The 14123-nt window shown below is 52.1% G+C and overlaps 3 protein-coding genes and 3 non-coding genes across 14 annotated transcripts; 2 read left to right on the forward strand and 4 right to left on the reverse strand.

Annotated features, from left to right (window-relative positions):
• Positions 1 to 5: 5 nt before the first annotated feature.
• LOC133148768 (nuclear speckle splicing regulatory protein 1-like) lies at positions 6 to 764 on the forward strand (the record flags this gene model as incomplete). The annotated part of the gene is made up of 2 exons (XM_061271701.1): positions 6 to 88; positions 176 to 764. Coding segments are annotated over 2 exons (615 nt in total), but the record flags the coding sequence as incomplete, so codon positions are not given.
• Position 765: 1 nt separating this feature from the next.
• On the reverse strand, positions 766 to 14093 carry LOC133148753 (transcription elongation factor SPT6). Of its 3 annotated transcripts, none has more exons than XM_061271669.1 (41): positions 13951 to 14093; positions 13062 to 13172; positions 12841 to 13002; positions 12645 to 12715; positions 12387 to 12567; positions 12146 to 12227; positions 11770 to 12025; positions 11586 to 11687; positions 11397 to 11510; positions 11212 to 11301; positions 10985 to 11127; positions 10762 to 10907; positions 10594 to 10701; positions 10231 to 10511; positions 10008 to 10162; positions 9746 to 9941; positions 9527 to 9666; positions 9322 to 9439; positions 9165 to 9241; positions 8941 to 9076; positions 8731 to 8868; positions 8459 to 8626; positions 8254 to 8381; positions 7975 to 8182; positions 7750 to 7897; positions 7508 to 7650; positions 7287 to 7427; positions 7029 to 7224; positions 6810 to 6955; positions 6656 to 6748; positions 6446 to 6559; positions 6198 to 6322; positions 6010 to 6122; positions 5845 to 5928; positions 5591 to 5772; positions 5281 to 5498; positions 1743 to 5196; positions 1590 to 1657; positions 1353 to 1403; positions 1107 to 1156; positions 766 to 891 (listed from the first exon to the last, which is right to left on the reverse strand). In XM_061271669.1, the coding sequence occupies exons 2-37, from the start codon at positions 13159 to 13161 to the stop codon at positions 4989 to 4991; spliced, it is 5211 nt and encodes a 1736-aa protein (XP_061127653.1). In that variant the 5' UTR covers positions 13162 to 13172; positions 13951 to 14093; the 3' UTR covers positions 766 to 891; positions 1107 to 1156; positions 1353 to 1403; positions 1590 to 1657; positions 1743 to 4988. The 3 variants fall into 3 exon arrangements, with proteins under 3 accessions (XP_061127653.1, XP_061127651.1, XP_061127652.1); XM_061271667.1 differs by having other exon boundaries at positions 766 to 896; XM_061271668.1 differs by lacking the exon at positions 13951 to 14093 and adding an exon at positions 13390 to 13939 and having other exon boundaries at positions 766 to 896.
• On the reverse strand, positions 962 to 1034 carry LOC133148780 (small nucleolar RNA SNORD65). The gene has a single exon (XR_009712831.1). It is a non-coding gene; the product is annotated as a small nucleolar RNA SNORD65 (small nucleolar RNA).
• On the reverse strand, positions 1237 to 1307 carry LOC133148779 (small nucleolar RNA SNORD65). Its single transcript, XR_009712830.1, has one exon. It is a non-coding gene; the product is annotated as a small nucleolar RNA SNORD65 (small nucleolar RNA).
• Positions 1474 to 1554, reverse strand: LOC133148778 (small nucleolar RNA SNORD49). The gene has a single exon (XR_009712829.1). It is a non-coding gene; the product is annotated as a small nucleolar RNA SNORD49 (small nucleolar RNA).
• LOC133148755 (ras-related protein Rab-34-like) lies at positions 2467 to 4391 on the forward strand. 7 transcript variants are annotated; one of them, XM_061271677.1, is made up of 9 exons: positions 2472 to 2602; positions 2744 to 2835; positions 3036 to 3101; positions 3260 to 3361; positions 3452 to 3516; positions 3592 to 3643; positions 3787 to 3868; positions 3943 to 4033; positions 4106 to 4391. In XM_061271677.1, exons 1-9 carry the CDS (start codon positions 2555 to 2557, stop codon positions 4327 to 4329), a joined length of 822 nt encoding a protein of 273 aa, XP_061127661.1. In that variant the 5' UTR covers positions 2472 to 2554; the 3' UTR covers positions 4330 to 4391. The 7 variants fall into 7 exon arrangements, with proteins under 7 accessions (XP_061127660.1, XP_061127661.1, XP_061127657.1 ...); XM_061271676.1 differs by having other exon boundaries at positions 2467 to 2602; positions 2795 to 2835; positions 3452 to 3643; XM_061271673.1 differs by having other exon boundaries at positions 3452 to 3643.
• Positions 14094 to 14123: the final 30 nt, after the last annotated feature.

Below are 14123 nucleotides of genomic sequence, written 5' to 3' on the forward strand. Positions count from 1 at the left end.
GGAAACAAAACGATCTTAGTGGTTTCTACAGACATCTTCTCAACCAGACTGTAGGAGAGGAAGCCATCCCGGATCGCTCGGCTAACAAGTAGGCGTTTCTTCCGAAACACAATTTTTTTTTAATACATTATATATATTTATAAATACACACAATTTTATGTGGGGTCTTGCATAGAAGTCTAAAGTCAGAAGATGGAGGGATCCTAGAAACATCTCAAACGAGTCATGAAATCACACCAACTGACGGAGAACCACATGAGGAAAAGCACAGCAAGAGCTCCTCCTCGCATTCCAAACGCCATTATAGACGCAGGTCACCAGCCTCCGGTAGTGACGACGAGCGGGAGAGGAAGAAAGAGCCAGAGAAGGATGAGCAACGCAGCGGGAGGAGAGACCGCGACAAAGACGGCCAAAGTCACAGACGTCGAGATGAGCCGAGGGAAAAAGGTGACAGGAGGAAGTCTGAGGAAGATAAAGGGCGAGAGGAAGAGGTGCAGGGGAAAGATAAAGGCGAAGCAGCTGGAGAAGAAAAGGATGAAGGTGAGAAGGAAGAAGGTGAGAAGGAAGGCCAAACAGAGGAGACCAAGGTCAATAAGTTTGCAAAGCGTTCCAATGAGCAGACGTTGAGCTCGGCCAGGGATCGATACCTCGCTCGCCAGATGGCTCGCTCGACCTCCAAGAGCTACATTGAGCGGGAAGAAGACTGACACAACAGATTATTAACTGCAGAAAATATAAATAAAGAGGCAAAGTCAAAAAGAAAACTTGATTTCCACTGGTTTTTATTCAGTTACAAGATCAGACAACACATGTTGCAAAAAAAAAAAAAGCTTCATCCAAGGCTCGGCTTCTCCATCACTAATTGGCACTGAAGCCAACGACTCAGTCAACCTGCACTGGGGAAAAGTCACAATTACTGCCATGAAATATTGCAGTCTGACAACCTGTTAAGCCAGTTTGTGTTCAGAAAAGTGAATATCACCACTGAGCATCTGACGGTAATTCCAGCTTTTTCACTTTGAATTTCATCACAACACGCCAAGCTAGTTAGATCTAAAGTCTCCATCTAATGTCATTTACTCTGGCATCAAATGTGAGCTACTTACTTGCAGGACTTCAGCAGCAAAAGCGGAGTGGACTTTCAATCTTCGGGAAACTAAAGAAAATAAAAAAATAAAAAAACTCAAATCTTCACAGCCTCTACATCAAGTGTGCACAACATTCCATTGTTTCAAAGTTCAGAAAACTGAGTCACCACTAAACATCTGTCGGTAATTCCAGCTGTTTCAGTTGTTATTTCATCACATCAGGTTAATAAATATATCAATATATGAAAATAAATGTTTTAATACCTTTCCAGCCAAGACATACGATTTCATATAACGTTCATCTGGACACGTGACCTGTTGAGAAGTAAATACTTTTGTCATGTATAATTATGATTGACAGCACGTATAAAGTGTTACCATGGCGACTCAGAACCGTGATTTTAAAAAAAACATCGTCAGTTCTCGCATCGGACGGCACTTCCTATTCACAACTTTCATCATTGCCACGTTCATTTGAATTCAAGAGGAGAAAACGCTCACCTCTTGACTTCCATCATTTGGAAGGCAAAAACGCCAAGCAAGGCGACATTTCACGATCTGACGCCCACCTGAAAACATGCCATTTCTTTTATCCATACGTATGCATACAAAGTTTCGCTATCTTATTTTGAGATGACGAGAGCAAAAGCTCACCATGATGTCACGTTTTCCATCGTCGAGTCCACGCGGTCAACATGTTCAACTTCGCCAAGCCAAATTCAACATTTGACTCGCACAATCAATTGCACTAACATTTACAAGTCAGTGGGAGTTATTTGCTCGCATTTTTTTTTCTTCTTTCGCCCGTCATCTTTCCTTTTAACCAGCATGACTGGGTACCTACACAAGTCAAGCAAGAAAGACCAAAAGCGCGACAACTGTGCTTATTTAATAGCCAGAATGTCGCATGTATATGACGTCACCAGTACAGAACGCCCCCTCATCGATGTGCTGGTACATGCCCCATCCACACGGCGGCGCTGTTTGCTGCCTTCCTGCAAGGAGTGAATTGATTTGATTGCGAGGGAAGTCTGCTGACTCGATTTTGTGCCGTCAGCTGCTCCGGTTTAGTTTTCTCCGCAAACATCACTTTTTATCTTCTTCCTCAGCGACCGATAGCTACAGCCTTCAGGTAAACTTTTTCTTTTTTTATCATCCATTTTCTTGTGCTTTGTGTTCATTGCTGCTTACATTGCTCAACAAGATCGTCCTGAAAAATGATTTATGTCAAGTTGACTTTAGGCAATTGAGGAGAAAGGGGGGGGGGGGTCTCCATAGGAAGAGGTTTGGTGGGGGTCAGGGATCACAACACTGAACCCCGAACCTCAGAATGGTCGCTCATTGTCAAACTTTGCAACTAAAAAAAAATGTCGTTTGATTTAGTATTTGAGTAAAGTGACCTGCAGTGGCCACCTGGACACCTGCGTGGACGTGCAGAAGTTTGCAGGTGGATCCACTGTCACGTCATGTTGCCTCCACCCAAGAGCGACAGAATCATAACACACATGCCCAAGGTGACAAGCGCACAATGTAATAACAGCAAAACTAAAAATGCAACAATGCACTAGCAATAATGTTACAACGACGTAATAACAGTAACGTGACACAATTGTGATTCCGATCATTGATTTTGGCGTGGCGTGATGTCACGTCAGTGTTTCAGTCCCAATGCGGCGCTGCAGACCAAAGAGGTTTTCCATCCTCAGGTGAAGGCCGCATGTCAGACGCTGAGGGAAGATACCGTCAGGTAAGGTTAAAGGTCACGAGAGCTGTTAAATGCTTGCACATCTGCCATTTGATCATCCATGTTTTCATCTCTTGAAAGGTAAGTGGATGCCAAGACTTGCAGTGTGTGGCCCAAAAATTTTTTTGTTTGGAAGATAAAAGAAGTTCTGAAATGAACTTGGTGACGTTTCCGCCTTTCACGTCCATCCTGCTCTTTTGCAGCTTCAATGTCGCCAAAGTTATCGTGGTGGGCGACGTCTCGGTCGGGAAAACCTGTCTGGTCAGCAGGTAAGAAGCCGTTCCACAATTCCACACTGTACGTCAGCAATACTGATGGGAGTTTCATTTGGCACCTGGGCCTTCAGCACCACAATCAAAAACAAATATTTCACTTCTGTTGACTCATCACCACGCATGCAAGTATTAAAAACTGATGTTCCCGAAAGGTTCTCCAGAGGAGCCTTCAACAAGAACTACAAAGCCACCATCGGTGTGGATTTTGACATGGAACGTTTCCAGGTACTCGGCGTCCCCTTCAGCCTGCAGCTGTGAGTATGTCGTGTACCATCAATGAATAGGAAAGGGCAGAGTATGGAGCCTTGAGGGACCTCTTAGAAAACTGGCACCATGCATTACAGATGGGACACGGCGGGCCAGGAACGCTTCAAGTGTATTGCCTCCACATACTACAGAGGAGCTCAAGGTCAGGAAGGCTCCTCGCCGTCTTCATCTCCAAACCCAACATGTTCTTTTGTGTATGTGTGTGTTGCACCCACAGCCATCATTGTGGTGTTCGACTTGAGCAGAGCAAACTCCTTAGACCACGCCAGGTGAGAGGAACATGATTGTTGATGTAGGTGTCTATAGTTAAGTCGACGGGAAAAAAAGTGAGGGAGCATCAAGGAGAGGGACAAAGGCAAGGTGCCTTTAATTCTGTCCTGACTACAGAAAACAAGTTTGTGTGCGCGTGCAGGGAGTGGTTGGAGGACGCCATGAAGGAGAACGACCCATCCAGTGTTCTTCTCTTCCTCGTGGGCACCAAGAAGGACCTCAGCGTGGGTGAAGATGAAGCAACTTTTCACACAACCCATTCAGTGTCCTCAAGTGATGTTTTTTTTCTCCTTGTCAGTCTCCAGAGCAGCTGGGTCAGGTTGAAGAGGAAGCCGTCCGAATGTCGGAGGAGATCCGGGCAGAGTACTGGGCCGTGTCGGCCAAGTCGGGTGCGACGTATTGTAGTTGAAACCTTCCGAAGCGTCAACGTGACATTCAACTTGATTCCATGTTGGCCACAGGAGACGGCGTGAGAGACTTTTTCCTCCGCGTGGCCTCTTTGACCTTCGAGGCCAACGTCCTGGCCGAGCTGGAGAAAAGCGCGGCGAGGGACGGGGCCGACGTCATCAGTGAGTCGCTGGCACGACGGCTTTCTTCTACTCCTGTACTGACGTGGTTTGTCGCCAGAGATCACGAGAGGCCCGAAGGACAAACGCGGGAGGAAGGCCAACTGCTGTTGACGTGAGAGGACAGAGCAGAGGCACAACAGCGAAGAGTTGGGCTTTCAATAAAAACTTGTCAAAAGTGTTTCCCGCGTGTGTCTTGTTGGCTTTGCGCACGCGTCATGTGCTGCAGCGTGACTAATCGGACATCCCATGACAGTCATGACATCACGCCTCCTTTCTGCCGGGCAAATAAAGGAATGCTTGTTTGCGGGACGAGCTTGAGCTTCTTTTACAACTCAACTTTCAAGAGACACTCATGGGATTTTAGGATGCGCAAAGATGAGTATGCGATGGTCCTTGACGTGACACTGGAGCCCATTTTCCACCTTCGGGACAAATAAGTCACAAGCCTCCCGAGTCTTAGAAGAGTCCACCAGGGAGAAAAAAAAAAAACCCCAGTTGTCTTTATTTGTTCTATACAGAGGGTCGCTCGCCCGGTGGGTGCGGCCGAGAGCCGTCTATCACGAGCGCAGATGTTTTCTGGCTGTGGTGGGCCCTGCCCCCTCATCCCTAACTAAAAGCGGGGCAAACCGACGGGGCAGCCCTCCTGACAGCAGGTCCATTTTGTACACGCAGAGAACACTGTGTGGGCGTGGCGTCGTGGCGCGAGACGACGACTCGCGGTAGCGGATGGGGGGAAGCGGGGTCACATGGTAACGCCAACCCCCGTCCGGGCGCCCTACCGGTCCATCTCGTCCAGCAGGGGCGTGGCGTCCCCGGCGATGGACATGGGGGTGCTCTCGATCATGGGGCTGGGCGAAGGTCGCGGGGTCATTCTCGGAGTCTTCTTCCGACCTTCGGCCTCTTTCTCTTTCAGCCACTGCTCGGCCATCTTGCCCCAGTCCACTGCGGCCGTGGAGCCGCCGCCGCTTCCGCTGCCGCTTGGCCTGCAGACGGAAGGAGAGAAAGAGTTAGGTTAAGCGCCAACCGTACGGAAGACGCTGGTTTCCCATTGTCCCCGAGTGACTCACTTTGGCTGCTGCTGCTGAGGAGTCCGGCCCCGTGACGACGACACGGTTGAGCCCGGCGTGCCCGACCCGTGACCGTGGTGGTTGTGGTGCGCGTGCGTGGACTGGGGGGTGGAGCCCGGGTACTGTGGCGTGCCCATGTTCTGCTGGCTGGGCGTAGTGAATGAGTAGCTTGGTGTCATCAAGGGTGTGGCTATTGGCTGCTGGGGCGTGGCAAACACCTGCGTAGGCGGATGGACCAAGGACGGAGACGTCAGTTGACATACACACACACACACACACATACACACAAAGACCGGGTGGCCTCACTGACGTGATAAGCCGAGGAGCTGCCGCCTCCTCCAGTGCTGCCTCCGTATCCGTATTGGCTGGATCCCCACTGGGCCGGTGTGGAGTTGGGGTTCTGGTTCTGGCCCTGGCCGGTGACGGCGGCGATGGCGTTGAACATCTGCGAGGTCATGTTTCGCGGGAGCGAGTTAACGGCTCGCGTCAGGTCTGCGGAGAGAAAGTGCCACTGGGTTGACGACGAGCTGGCCGAGACGCGGCGAGGAAGGTGACGGGACTCACCGGCAATGTTGATGTTGGCCGGCGTGGCGTTGAGGGAGGCTGGCGTGCGTGTGCGGCTGCTGTTGCTGTTTGTGGGTGTGATGCCTTGGCGAGAGAACATGATAGTAAGACCTTGCCAATTCAACTGTGTGTCCTCTGCTGAGAGTAAAACGCTCATCACAATACCTGGTACAGGCTCCTGGTAGTGGTCCTTGAACCAGCGGAACAATCCGTTGACTGAGGGAAAGATCTGCGAGCGGTACCTGAAGCCATCCGGGGTGATGGTCACGTACTCCACCCTGTGGACAGGCCGAGAATGGCGTGTTAAGTGACTCTGACCAATTGAGAAATGTCTTGTCGAGATGATCACCGACCGTGGCTTTCCTCGAGGTTGGTAGCCTAGCAGGAACTTTCCAGGCAATGCTTTACACGCAGACACAAAATACGGAATGAAGGTGGGCTTCTCCCTTTTGGTCCTGACCAGCAGCTCCTCCATTTTCTGTCACCAACACAACGCAAGAGCAGCTCATGACTACGAGTACATCAATGGTCACGTTTACACAGAGTGGCAGACATCTTCTATTTATTTTTTTCCACAATGTGAAACGCCAACACAACTCGCCTCCTTGCTTCCGCTGTTACAATCTTGAAAGTATTTGTGGCTCAGCAGGTCCCGAGCGAACGACGCCATGGGTTGAATGAAGCGCGCTGTGATTTCATCCAGGTCTTCAAATTCCTGCAAGAATCCAGTCGCTCATTAGAAAAACAACCAACACAAGGCTCCACCGATGAAGTCGTAAATTGAGATGAGATTCTCCTCATGTCAGCCTACCTCATTATTGATCCAGAGCGTGTGTCCTAAGCTGAAGGCGTTCTCTTTGCCTTCCTCTCTCACATCCACGTGCTGGTAGATGCCGTCAGCCACCTGGCAAAAGTTTGAAGAGAGGTTTGGGAGTGTTCGAGCGTCTCCTACTCCTTCTTCTTACCTTCCAGGTGACAGTGAGGTGGTTCTCGCCCTTGCTGCTGGGCCTGATGATCAGGTCTCCCTGGTCCAGGGACTCCATCATCTTCTCGGCCTGGTTGAAGCTGATGTTGTGGAAGTTGGGGTGAGCGATGACGCGCTTGATGTACGCTGCGGAGAGGAAGCCGGAGAGTTAGTTCAGCTCAGACACGGCCGAGACCAAAGCTCTCTTCTGCCAACTGACGCGTGCGCTGCTGTTTCTTCTTCAGCTCCTCCTCCAGCTTGAGATCTTCGGATTCGGCGTCAAAGTCGTAGTAGGTGTCTTTGGGAAGCTTCCACTCGTTGGCCTTGTCCGAGAGGTCGGAGGTGCGACACGTGAGGTCCACGCTGAACTTCTCGATGTCGATCTTCATGATGCGACAGTGAACCGTCATGCCCACCTGAAGGAGGAGCCGCAATTGTGAGCGCTGACACAAGAAGCAGGCGGAAACAAACATCTCACCTTCACTCTCTCCTCGGGGTGTTTCACCACTTTGTCGCTCAGGAACTTGGTGGGAATAAATCCCTGCACGCCGTTGTCCAGTCTCGACCGCACCCCGATGGCCTGCCCGGGACAGGAGCCACTATCGAAGTGGTTCCACACCTGCAGATACACACACGGTGAGATCAGAGAGCAAGGAAGTGTTTTTCCGACAAGTCAGGCGAAGAGATCCCCGATAGTACCTCGCTGAGCTCGGGGAAGTTGTCTTGCTGGCAGAAGGGACACTGCCACAGGCCGGTGGCGTCATTACGGATGGCCTGATCATAGCTCTCCCCCTGGGGGCGCCGGTGAGCGATGCCGGTCACCACGCTGGTGATCAGCTTACCTGGAGCACAAAGCATGACATCAGGAGAAACATCACCGAATGACACTCATTTCACATGTGGTGTGGCGTCTGGTGGAAGCAAGTTGATTCTTATCTCACCAATGTAGAAGGTCTCTGGCGTTTCCTTGGTGAGCAGGTTGAAGACTTCCTCTGTGTTGGGGACTCTGTAGGGGACCCGCAGGTCTTTGTACCTGCAGCTCAGCTCAGCTCTGATGTCATACAGCGTGATGCCCTTGTTGCCGTAACCCTGCAGACGAGAGAGAGGACGTGAGGAAGGGCCGCCGTCCGGGGCGCCCGCAGGCCGGCCGAGAAGCGAGCACCGACCTGTCTCTCCAGCTCCTCGGCAAAGGCGTCCAGGTCGAGATCTTTGAGCCTTTCGGGGTTCTCCAAGATCTCTTCCAGGGCGCCGGCCGGGTTGGCGTCCTCGGCGGACTCGTCGTACTCTAGCGCATCCACGGCCATCTTGCGAGCCCACTCGTACGTCTCGGGGTGGACGCGAGAACCATCCAGGACCTCGATGTAGGAGTCGGTGCTGCAGAAGTAAACGGCGATGAGTCGCGCAGAAGACTTAGGCGGCGTGACGACTGGGATCACAGAGCAGACCTGTCTCCGAGCGACGCCGTGTCGATCTTGATGAAACCCGCACAGTTGATGAAGACCTTTGGCCCCATGTGACACATTGTGACCAGCTGGGTTCTGTTCTCCAGACGCGTGTTGTTCTGCTTCAGAATCTGCTCAGAGGAACAGGACGCTGGTCAGGACGACTCAGAGCGGAGGGCCAGAGAAGCCCCAGAAGCCCCACACCAACCTTGATCAAGTGCGAGCCCTTCCTCGGGCCAAGACCGCACACGTACTGGACCAGACTCTGAGTGTGAGGGTGCGCAATGGCCCGGTTCACATCCACGCCCACCTCGTTGACCCGATTGATGAACTCGCAATAGAGGGCAGAGAGGAGGTCCTCCTTTACCACGTGTTCCTGAAATCCGAGCGGACTTTTTAACCAACGGCGTTGATTGTTGCCATATGATCTATTTTGTGCAGCATCACAGGACCTCCCAGCGCACGGGACCCCCGCCTCACCTGCAGGGGATGCAACTTGAGGCAGATGATGTCTTCGTCAGAGCTGCAGACCTGTGCGTACTCCACCAGAGGATCTTGAATCTTCCTGGCAATGGACACGGCCTGGCGCAGCAATGGTGGGTAATCCCGAAAGTCCGTCTGCGTGGGACCGCAGGGGGTGTGTCAAACGGGAACCCAAACTGCCGCCAAGGCCCGGGCGGGACGGCTAACCTCGGACTTTTTGCTGTTCATGTAGAGCGTGCCCAGCTCGTTGTCGACCAGCTCCACGCCGACGGAGGGCAGCGACGACTCCTGCTCCAGCTCGCTGATGGTCCTCTTGATGTCCTCTATGATCATCTGAGCGTCCCTGCATGCATCACATGGTCACAAAAAGGTCCTCGTTGAAATGCAGACCACCACTATTGAGAAGTAAGAGAGAGAGAAAAAGGTCTTACCGGTTTTCACCAGCCACGGCGACCACGTGAGGCTTCTTGCTGGACAAAAACCTCTTGAGGTTCTCAATGTCGTTGGCCTGAAGTTGACGACACCAGTGAGCGACGCTCAAACGCGCACGTTGAGCACACGGGACTTGCCGCGCGCGCACGCACGTACCTTCTTCTCTCGCTCGTCCTCCCTGAAGGCGTTCCTCCTCTTCATGAAGTAGGGCAGGCGCAGAAAGTCCGCCACCTCGCCTTCGCCATTGATCAGCGCGCAGAAGACGGGCGTGTCTCTGTCAAAGGGGAAACACGTCGCTGCGGCGAGAAGCTAGTCGTACGTCCATCCTCCGGAGTTGACTGCATGGCAAGTCACCGTGTACCTGCTGGGTGCGTAGGCCACTCCCAGCACCCTGATGCCTTTGCCCTGACTCTCGTCCATCAGGTCGTCATCTTCCTCCAACTGCTGGTCTGGCCTGTAAGGAGACACCTTCAACCAGTTGTACAGTCGACGGCAGCACGACTGCGGAAAGAAAAAGAAGAAGTCGTTAGATTTGCACAGGACATCGTGGAGTGAGATCATTCAAATAACGTCAGCGTACCCGTACGATGCTCTCTTTGGCTTCAGCGATGAGCTTGCTCTTAAGCTCTTTGGCCATCTGAGGGTAGAGGAACTGGTTGAGGGCTCTCTCGATGGCCAAGGTGCGTTGACGGTTCCACTCCTGCACCTGATGGCTGAACTCGTCTCGGTAGTAGAACTGCTTGATCTCGTCAAAGTAGGTCTGGTCGCCTGCGTACCTGGGAAGGGACCGCGACCGGGCCGGTCAGAAGAGCTCGCCGTCTTGGCGTCTTGCTTTTTCTTACCCTTTGACTCCGACGAGGTCGATGCAGATGTCAATGGAGAGCAGGCCCTCGTTCTCAGCCAAGCACATTTTCAGGAACTGATCCCCGCTGAGCTCCTTCACCGCCTTGTTCTTCAGGTACTTGAAGGAGTAGGCAAAGTGGGCCTCGTCCACATCCTGCACGGGCGGACATCGAAAGACGTTAAAACCGTACATGAGAGCGTGCGTGTGCCAGCGCGTGGGACCTTTTTGCCCTTCTTGGTGGGCTTGATGTTGATCTTGGCTCGCTCTTGGAAGGTCTGGCGCAGCACGTGTCGGACCAAAGGCTCGCGGGCAATCTGCATGGCCACCATGTAGCGGGTGCCCTCCAGAACGGCCTCCGGGCCAGGGAACTGGCTGCACACGTAGTCTTTGGCCAGCTCCATGGGCTCGGCGGGGAACTGCTCCGTCTCGTGCCGCTGGTAGCTGTCTCGCAGATTCTCGCCAAACTGCTCAGGGGTCAGGCCGAACTTTTTGGCCAGGCCGTCTGCAATCCAGGAGGAAAGACCTTGAAGCCAGCTGGCACAAAGGGAAAACCATCTCAAAGGAAACCAGAAAAGTAGACGCACCGAGGCCCACGCTTTGGCAGATGCTGTACATGTCCCGGCGAGACGCCAGCTTGAGATCTGGACCCTTCTGCTCCTCCTCTTCTTCTACCTCCACTTCCTCCTCCTCGCCTTCAAAAGGAGCTTACAAATCAAGTCTCGGCTGACCTCCCTGGAAAACCTCTCACCCACCGTCTTCTGTGACTTGATTGATCTTGCGGAGCCTCTTCTTGCTGGCCTTGGCGGCGTTCTGCATCTTGGGAATATCTCGGCCGTAGTAGAGCAGGAAGTGGTTGTACACGTCACCGAGCTCTTCCAGCGTCTGGACGTCCTTCAGCCTGCGGCGGCAACAACAACAACACACATGTGCTTACAAACCACAAAGACAGGAGGATGCAATCGCACAGGCACACACCTCTCCATGTCGGCCGTGTCCAGCGGGCGTATCCCGTCAGCCAAAGGTTTATCGGGGTCGGCGGAGATCTGCTCAAACTGGTAGGACTGCATCTTTTGAAAGAGTCGCGTAAGGTTCTGCTTGCGGGTCTTCAGCTGAGTCCACTGGTGGAGAGAAAACATGCCCATGACTCCAAGATGGCGGCCATAGAAGATCCGGAGGTGATTTGAAGAGTGCAACTAGGTTACCTTTTCATCCCACTGCCACACCTTCCACAGGTCATTGATGTTCAGCTCTGGTTCCACATACTCTTTTCTGTAGAATGCAATAAATGGAACCTGCAAAAAAAAACACGAGACATTATTTTGTGCTTCAAGTAGTGTCTGTTGTGTTTACCATGTCAACGTGTCTTACTCAGCTTCTCCGAACAAACCTCAAATTGTTGATTCCTCATGAAGTTGAGCGCTTCTTTGATTTTGGCGATGGTACTAGGGCCTTGGCGGCTGAAGTTGGTGGACGTCCCGCGCTCCAAATAATCGGCGCTCTCCTGTTAGCGGACGACGAGCATGTGGCTCAACCGCACAAGACCGCCGGCGGCTTTCGGGAGAAGAGCGTCACAAACCTGAATGGAAATGGTGAGCGTGGAGAAGCCGTGTCTGAAGATCCACTCCGCTTCCTCCTCCAGCTCCTCGTCCTCAGCCGGTTTGACGGCGATCGATCGCAGCTGCCACGTAAACGAGATCGTCCACGGACACGTTAGCGCTGATTGTGATCGCTACTGCTTGTTTTTCGAAGGCATCGTCCACCTGGAACCTCTCGGGCATGTCGGTGGTGCGGATCTCGTTGTCCTGGTCGGTCATGTGACTGCTCTCCAGCTCACTGGGCTCGTAGAGCTCAAAGATGCTCTTTCGGCCCTGCCGCCTCTTGGTCTGCTTCTTGGGCCGGTCCCAGCCCTCTTCATCCTGGTCCTCTTCCTCCTCCTCGCCCTGGTCATAGGCGTCGACGTCAAATTCAGCAAAGTCAAAGTCGCCGCCGAAGATCTCCTGCGCCTCCTGCAGGGCACTGTAGGAAGACGAAGAACGGTAATTCAGCGAGATGACATGGGCTCGTTTGGAAAGAGCTTAAGTTTGTTCCGGCTCCCGGGGATTAACGCGTCGCAGCCACGCGCCGCAGAACACTCACGCATCCGTGTAGCCGGAAAATTTCTTGCCCCGTTTTTTGGTGATCGGCTGTCCATCATCATCCACGATAAAGTCGTCAATATCTGTCGAATTCAATAGAGACAAAACAATGTCTGGATTTCAACATTCTTCATGTCTCCAGTGTGGCCGCAAGAAATAATGTTCGTCTTGTTTCTCTTGGGTTGCTGATCCATTTTGGCCACAACAGGACCTGATTGCGCAACCGGTCATTCGTGCTTTACCCGACTCCTCGTCTTCTCCTTCCTCGTCATCGCCTGTCTGCTGGAGAGGCTCGTGGACGGGCTCGCCCTCCTCCGGCTCGCCGTCTCCATCGCCGTGAAAGATCTCGTCGGCGATCAGGTCCTTCTCGTCGTCGTCGTCGTCATCATCGTCCAGCGTTTTTACGCGGTCGTATTTCTTCTTCTGAGGTGTACAAACGGCAGCGAGTTGAGTCTTGTGGCAGCTTGCGAGAAACCGAGCGAGGACAAAAAGACGCTAACCCTCCTCTTGACTTTCACACCCAAGTTCTCCTCAATGAGGTCCAGATCGTCCTCGTCCAGGTCGTTGTAATCTGTCAAAAGAAAACGTGGCAGAAGACACTTTACCGTCGAGTTACCGTTTTAATAATGGCAACATCTTAATGCTATTTTTTCTTTCCTCCCACTCAAAACCTTTCCCGAAGTATAACAAACTCACTTCGCTTCTTGCGGCGATGCCGGACTTCCTCCTCCGAGTCGCTATCACCTCCACTTGCACTCTTTTGACCTCCCGTCTCCTCCTCTTCATCGCCATCATCGATGAGCCCACGCAAGTTGCCTCGCTCGTCCTGGTCCTCAGTGTTGTCTTCTTCCTCCTCGTCTGTGGGGATATGTCATGAGTGTCCCGCACACACGAGGCCAACATTGGACGCGTCTCACCATCATCCTCCATGAACCTCTGTGTCTTCTTGGGCTTTAACTCTTTCTCTTCAAACTCCTCCTCGGACTCCTCGGCCTCACTCTCGATGAAGTCCGACATAACTGCTGCCCCTGTCACACATTACATCATTTAAAATTTGATCACAGGGTGTTGAACCTCATTTCACTGTATAAAGCAGAATGATTCTTCTACTGGACGATACAAGGCTGAGAAAAAATGCGATTTGAGAGGAAAACCAGAAACTTTCATAATTACAAATAATTACAGTACAATGCCGGCCTTGAAGCGGAGACGCGAAGGAATTTCGCCACAGACTGGCACACTCACCGACGCAGAATTTGCACCCGCAGTTCTCGCACGATTCACGGAAAAGTAAAAATCGGGGGTGAGTTGACGGTCACGGCAAAAATAAGAGAAGCGGCACGCTATGTTGATGTCGCAATGCGGAAAACATCAACAACACGTCACGCGAGCATGTTCTCATCCCTAGGACAAAATCACGAGTGGATTTCTTGACATTATTAGAAGAGTAGTTTGTTTTTGCTGAACTATTTAAGATGGTTTGTACAAAGCAACTAAGAAAGCATAATCTTGTTTAATGGTGCAGCCGCTAGTTAGCGCGAGCTAAAAAAGGAGCAGTTAACATGTCAATTAAATGTGTGTTAGACTCGCTCAGGTCCTCAATTCAGGTTGGAACTCAGAATGTCACGTTTAGATACGTGAGAAAAAAAAAAAATTAGACGCAGAAAGGAGGCCTCCAGTGCGAGTGAAATACCGAACGCGCTTAGTTAGCATTAGCATGAGCTCCAAGCACAACATCCGCGCCAACGTCGAGGTCTCGTTGGCTAGCTTCACAACGCCTACAACGAGCGTGCAACCAAGACTTACGCGTCCGTCTCGCTGCCGTGACAAGCTCGGTAAAAGAGGGCAAAACCTGCTCGCTGGGTTTTTGTGTGCGCTTTGGAGAAAAATGGCGGACAGCGTGTTGACTTCCGGAAAGCCGGAAATGAAATATTACGTATTTTCAACCGCACGCTACCGCCTCCTGCTGGTTCATCCAC

This window comes from Syngnathus typhle, unplaced genomic scaffold, assembly GCF_033458585.1.
Source record: "Syngnathus typhle isolate RoL2023-S1 ecotype Sweden unplaced genomic scaffold, RoL_Styp_1.0 HiC_scaffold_157, whole genome shotgun sequence".
Taxonomy (NCBI): Eukaryota; Metazoa; Chordata; class Actinopteri; order Syngnathiformes; family Syngnathidae; genus Syngnathus; species Syngnathus typhle.

Coding starts and splice junctions, on each gene's coding strand:
- LOC133148755 (XM_061271671.1), top strand. CDS start 2,806: ATGTCAGACGCTGAGGGAAGATACCGTCAG. Junction 3,644..3,786: donor AACTCCTTAGACCACGCCAG/GTGAGAGGAACA, acceptor GTGCGCGTGCAG/GGAGTGGTTGGAGGACGCCA. Junction 3,869..3,942: donor GCACCAAGAAGGACCTCAGC/GTGGGTGAAGAT, acceptor TCTCCTTGTCAG/TCTCCAGAGCAGCTGGGTCA.
- LOC133148753 (XM_061271669.1), bottom strand. CDS start 13,161: ATGTCGGACTTCATCGAGAGTGAGGCCGAGGAGTCCGAGGAGGAGTTT. Junction 11,511..11,585: donor CGCTCACCATTTCCATTCAG/GTTTGTGACGCT, acceptor GTCCGCTAACAG/GAGAGCGCCGATTATTTGGA. Junction 9,242..9,321: donor AGGACGAGCGAGAGAAGAAG/GTACGTGCGTGC, acceptor CGTCAACTTCAG/GCCAACGACATTGAGAACCT.